At 46.3% G+C, this 6,324-nt stretch overlaps 1 protein-coding gene across 1 annotated transcript; it reads left to right on the top strand.

Annotated features, from left to right (window-relative positions):
- The first annotated feature begins 941 nt into the window (after positions 1–941).
- Positions 942–5,938, top strand: LOC119308884. Its single transcript, XM_037585044.1, has 4 exons — positions 942–1,263; positions 5,357–5,441; positions 5,525–5,668; positions 5,749–5,938. Exons 1-4 carry the CDS (start codon positions 942–944, stop codon positions 5,849–5,851), a joined length of 654 nt encoding a protein of 217 aa, XP_037440941.1. The 3' UTR covers positions 5,852–5,938.
- Positions 5,939–6,324: the final 386 nt, after the last annotated feature.

The following is a 6,324-nucleotide window of genomic DNA, read 5'->3' on the forward strand; positions in this document are numbered from 1 at the left end:
TTTCCCCTTGAGTGAGTTTTCCTGATGTTTCTCACACGAGGTTTTTGACGAGGCAATTCGTGCAATACAACAACATATACTATGTGCTCTTTCTCCATATTTTTCCCACTGGGTTTTTCGGAGTTTTCAGGCATGGATATACGGATAATTACCCAAGGGGGAGTGTTGGGAAACCGGGGCCACCAAGATGGTGGCGGCGCGCCTCGTGCGTATCGCATGGGGTAGCCCCTCCCGTTTCCCCCACTTTACGTTAAGTGGGTACTTATCCCTAGACCACCTAGTCCCTATATAAAGCAACGAGGAGACATCATTGTAACCCCTGATCATTGATTAATAAAGCTGGTCTCCTCCATATCTCTCTGTGTCATTTACTTTTGCGTGTACGACTACTACGACTACTTCGTCTACGACGCTCGCTCCCGCTCCGCAACCTTGGACCGGACTCGCCAGCAGGACTTGCGGAACAGTTTGGGCTAAAATACCCAACGAGATCGGATCAAACATTTTGGGCTAAAATACCCATAGTCAAGCCCCGTGGAAGTAGCCATATCGGTGAATCTCGTTGACAAATCTCGGTGACGTGCTTTCGTGATTGCTTGGTTTTCGGATGATCGACGGTATGCCTTGCATTTATTCTAACAAGTGGTATTATGAGCTAGGTTGTTCGGAGGTAGTTGACGGTCAACTTAGGGTTTGATGTTTGATCGGTATCGTGGTGAGTACGGTTGAGATCGATGGGAAGACGTCAGGCGATGAGCAATCACGGCGAGTAGGGGAAATCGGACGGGCATGCAAGCAGTCGAGGCGTGCGGCGATCGTTCAGTGGATCGAGCGGGCGAACGTACAAGCGGCGTGTTGTTTGGGCTAAAATACCCGACGAGATCGGATCGAGCAGGTGACATGTCCTGGTGTTTCAGATTGACTCGGTCTCGGAGAGATCAATGTGTGATCGAAGAAAGGGGGACACAAAGTCGGTGCAGTCTCCGAGGTGCGCAAGGGTGGCAGAAGCAGCTGGTGGCCGCACTTGGAGCGAGCCGCGCGTCAAGTGGCAGGGCAACGCCTATAGCGCACGAGGCTTGTGCAGGCAGCGGGCAGCGGGCAGCACACAGGCTGGCGCGTACAGGCTGGCACTTGGAGCGAGAATGCCAAAAATAAACATTGTTGGAAAAGAGGAGGCTTCAGGAAGCCTTTATGGGCAGCTTGTTCTTGGTGAAGGAGTTGCCTCCAGTTTGGATGAACAACTTACCAAGGAAGTACAAAAGGCTGATGAGCATTACTAACTAGAGCAATTGCATTCTTGGTCATATTTAACAGGGCTAGTGCCATCCAAATTTATTTCCATATGCTCGGTTGTGACAGTTCTGCAGAGAAACAGAGGATAGCAGAAGAGGTTGCATCACTTCTAAACTCAGTGTTGACTTTAACACAGTATCTAAAAGGTTATTACTATATGTGGATTAAGCATTATTATCTTGCGCTGGAGTAATATATCTGGAATTCACTATTCAATCATGACCCTCAGTTGCGAGAAGATAATAGCCACGCTGCGAGCTGGGGCCGAATATGTGGGATGCGACGTGCAAAACTGCATCCTTGTAGCGGGCAGCCAACCCAGCGTCATCGCAGCCGAGCGCATTGGCATGCCGTGCATAGTTGTCCGAAGCAGGTGACTGATTTCATCTTCACTATGCTTAGCCCGTACTGAATCATGTTGCTTCTTGTCTTACTTCTGTCTGCCCTTCCCAGCCTAACCGCGAGAGCAGAATTTCACTCCGCGAGGGCCGTCATGGATGGATTCGGTGACACGGACCTGACAGTATCGAAACTACTGAGTAAGAGGTGGGCTTAATACCGTCGCGAACTAGGCATTGGGTGCGAGTTCCCTGCTATCAGTCTGTAACCGACCGGCTGCGTGATGATTTGAGACATCGCTTGATGTAAAACCTGAGCTAGCGAAACAAGGCGTTATGTAATGCTGAGCTTGCGGCAGAAAAGTTACAATAAGCACCAGCCGCTTTGTTGTGTTTTTGTTGTTATTGTACCGATGAAGTATTGAACATTTGTACTAGTATTACTCGATCGAGTTTGTTCTGTGCCTTTATATATACATCTGACCGAGTCCTTGCCATCTACCTTACTTGTTGCATCATGATAGCTGAGGATCTTGATCATTTTGCCGTGTATTTATACCGAGTTCCTCCTCTAGCATTGTTGGTCTATGTCGTCAGCCTGAGCATTTCGTTGTGTATTATATTTCCATTCGCCTTTTTGCTGTTTGATTGCTTGTAGACATGGAAGGCATTGGGAAGTATGCAACCACATCAAACCTGGTGAACACGAGATTGATATAGCCTTCAGACATCATTTCAGTACGAGAAACGTTGTCTGCAGTGCCATGGACGCCGTGCAGTAAGAGATGAGGCTACCACAAACCATGCTGGCGTTCTATCTTTGCTGCATCATCTACTATACCTTAACTAGTTTGCAAATGAGTCACTCTGTAGCAAGTTGTGTCAGTTATGTGTTTGTAGCCGGCCGATTCACTAGTAACTCCCAAACAGAGTCCTTATGCAAACACAAGCTTGGTGCAGAGAACTAGCTACTAGCATATTCTGGTGTGTTGCTTTGCGCTTTTAGGGATGTCTACAAAAGCATTGAGCTATTAATCGGAAGGATTAGTTGTCCATTGTAAGTTTATCACTTACTGACGCAACATTCTATGCCAATGCATTTAGTGTTTTTACTGCAACCAAAATTTACCAGTCTATTCAAGCAGTTAGTTCACTCATATCTAATACATCATGCTATGTTCTTGAAAATATAATGTGTTTATTCTACACACAAGTTGATGGGCAAACAGTTGCAGAAGCATGCAATCCATCTGCTACTCCCATTGTTCAAAAATATTTCGACATATGGACCATCTTATTTTATGGAAAACCATCCTTGCAAAGTCATTGGTCAATTTATTATCCCTAAAGAATAATGGAAAAAGCTCCATTGAAATTATTAAGAAGTTTGTTTGCTTTTTTTTGGAAACTCAACTACTCCCTCCGTTCCTAAATGACGGATCGATGCATGGTTCGTCTACTACTGGTCGTTGGTGGTAGGGGTGCTCCGGCGAAGGAGGCAGGGGGGCTCGTGGCCTTTCTATCAGCAAAATCTGGAGGTGACAAGTCGGTCATGACGGAGGCCCTGGTCTACGACAGGTGGCATGGGGTGGCCGCCGTCTTTCCCCTGCTCAAATCGGACTGGCTTGACAATGCATCTACCAAAGGGATTACTCTGGTTAGAACGAGGAGCCTTCTACCCTTCACCGGTAGGAGGTGTCCATGCGTGGTGGCGGTGATGAAGAGGTGGTCTGGAATGCCAGGGTGGCGATCTTGGTGGTGGGAGCTGGCGGAGCTCGCGACTCAGGTGCGGGCTGGTGGCCATGTCCGTGCAGGTGGCATGGTGGCTGATGTTCGGCGATCGATGTTGGTCTCGGAGGCGCGAGTGAGTCTCGGGGTTTAATTCTTGTTAGGATTGGGTCAGGCCCACGACTACGGTGTGCGTGGATGGCATTCCCTTTGTGAAGGCGACGTAGCTGCTACTCTCCTCATTTTGGTTGCCCCGGGTGAAAACCATTGTCCTTTTATATCGAGCAGTGGCGATGCTCCGGAGCCTCACCCTTCCTGAAGGCGCTCTTGGAGCCCGTGTTTCGCTGGGCGCAGCTTTGTGTGTTGGTGACGCCTCTATCACAATGGAGAACTCCGACGGCTTTGGGCGCTCTCATTGTCTTGTTATTGTCCATGGAGTGTGTTGAAATGGTGTATCTATTCTGTGGCACTATTATATCCTGCCTTTGATGTTTGTATTTTGGTGACTGGTATGGAGGTGTTTGTTTCATGCCATGAGCACGTGTGTGGTGTTGGCTTGTTCTATCGTTGGTTGTATGTTTGTTGTTGCTTTATATATAAAGCGGAACGACATGCTTTTTCGGTCAAACGTTTCAAAAGTTATCACTATTGATCTGAGATTGTCGTGGGAAGTTGGGATGAGCTAGCTACCAAAGTACCGAATGGTTTTACGTAGTCTCCAATTCACCTACCTTATGTCCGGAGAATTCCTTGCCATCTACTTTACTTATTGCTTGATGTTAGTTGGTATACTACTGGAATCGTCACATGCGCCAAGTTCCAGAAACACTCGGCAAAAACTACGTAGTCTGAATTCCTTTACATGTAATTTATTCGAGATTGTTTCCTTGATGTTGTCAGTCTATATATACCTCTGTTGACTTCTGTAACACCATCTATGTTCTCAGATCTCCCCGTGCAAGTGCTATGTTGCTACTCAATCACTCGTAGGCATGCGAGGCATCGGGATGATTACAACAACATTTCGAAACTCAACATCAGTGCACTGCCAAGAGCAGACCTTTGTCCACAGGTTAGTAACAGCCAAAGTGCTTTCTAGGCCAGGACGATATGGAGCGTCGGAGGAGAGCTCCCTCGCATTTCCTGCTGTTGACGCGCCATGAGGGTGGACGGAGGCTGAGAATCTGTAGTAGCTGGAACTCAATTACCAACTTTTTTGCGGAGTCTCTTTGTGCACCTCCAATGTTATCAAGTTTAGCTCGATGATTCTGACTCTGCCTGTGCCCTCGAATAGCTAGGGGGTGTTTCCATGTAGTTATGAACCCTGATTTTGACTGTTGTTGCTGTTTTTTGCTGAGCTGGCACTATTGTTAACTTGTGATCTGGTTCTAAGAGCCCGGGAGACCAACTTTTCCTAAAAATTGAGACCATATATTGATAATGAGAGTTTTACCGACGTCCATAAGAAACCATATGCCAGAATGAACGCAGAATTGATATCAGGGTGCACAAGAGAGTTTCACTGAGATCGATCTAAACCACAATGTGTACGTGTACCCCACAAGTATGTCGTAACGACAGGCATTTGCAGCTGCCAGCCTTCTTTGTTGGACACTTCTCATATACTACTCTTACCAGAATATACAAGCAACTAAAACACAGAAAAAACAAATGCATTTTGGAACCAAATTATTTTTGGTGAATATGATCATGTTACGTGTCGTTTATAAAATCCAACTTGGCTCGCTACTAGGATTGTTGGAAGTAACCACTAACTACCGTTTACAAACCTCTATTGAAACTTCTATTCAAACTCAACTGGGACATTATTTCTCTGATGAACACATTCACCGAGTGCCACTAGAAGATATGGTTACTGAGTTATAGCCGAAACTTATTTAATAGTGAGCATTACTAATTAGAGCAACAATTGCATTCTGGTTCATATTTAATAGTGCTAGTGTCGTCCGAACTTATTTCCACATCCTGGGTTGTGACAGCTTCTGCAGAGAAACACAGGATAGCAGAAGAGGTTGCATCACTTCTAAAACTCAGTGTTGACATTAACACGACATCTAAAAGGTTATTACTATCTGTGGATTAAGCATTATTTTCTTGCGCTGGAGTAATATATCTGGAATTCACTGTTCAATCACGGCCCTCAGTTCCGAGAAGATAATAGCCACGCTGCGAGCTGGGGCCGAATATGTGGGATGCGACGTGCAAAACTGCATCCTTGTAGCGGGCAGCAAGCCCAACGTCATCGCAGCCGAGCGCATTGGCATGCCGTGCATAGTTGTCCGAAGCAGGTGACTGATTTCGTCTTCACTATGCTCAGTCAGTACTGAATTATGTTGCTTGTTGTCTTACTTCTGTCCGCCCTTCCCAGCCTAACTGCGAGAGCAGAATTTCACTCCGCGAGGGCCGTCATGGATGGATTCGGTGACACGGACCTGACAGTATCGAAGCTACTGAGTAAGAGGTGGGCTTAATACCGTCGCGAACTAGGCATTGGATGCGAGTTCCCTGCTATCAGTCTGTAACCGACCGACTGCGTGATGATTTGAAACGCCGCTTGATGTAAAACCTGAGCTAGCAAAACGAGGCTTTATGTAATGCTGAGCTTGCGGCAGAAAGTTACAATAAGTACCGGCAGCTTTGTGCTTTTTTTGTTGTTATTGTACCGGTGAAGTATTGAACATTTGTACTGTCACTCGATCGAGTTTGTTCTGTGCCTTTATATATACATCTCACTGAGTCCTTGCCATCTACCTTACTTGTTGCATCATGATAGCTGAGGATCTTGATCATTTTGCCATGTATTTATACCGAGTTCCTCCTCTAGCATTGTTGCTATATATGCCATTTCGCCTTTTCGCTGTTTGATTGCTTGTAGACATGGAAGGCATTGGGAAGTATGCAACAACATCAAACCTGGTGAACACGAGATTGATATAGCCTTCAG

The sequence above is a fragment of the Triticum dicoccoides genome, chromosome 5B (assembly GCF_002162155.2).
Source record: "Triticum dicoccoides isolate Atlit2015 ecotype Zavitan chromosome 5B, WEW_v2.0, whole genome shotgun sequence".
Taxonomy (NCBI): Eukaryota; Viridiplantae; Streptophyta; class Magnoliopsida; order Poales; family Poaceae; genus Triticum; species Triticum dicoccoides.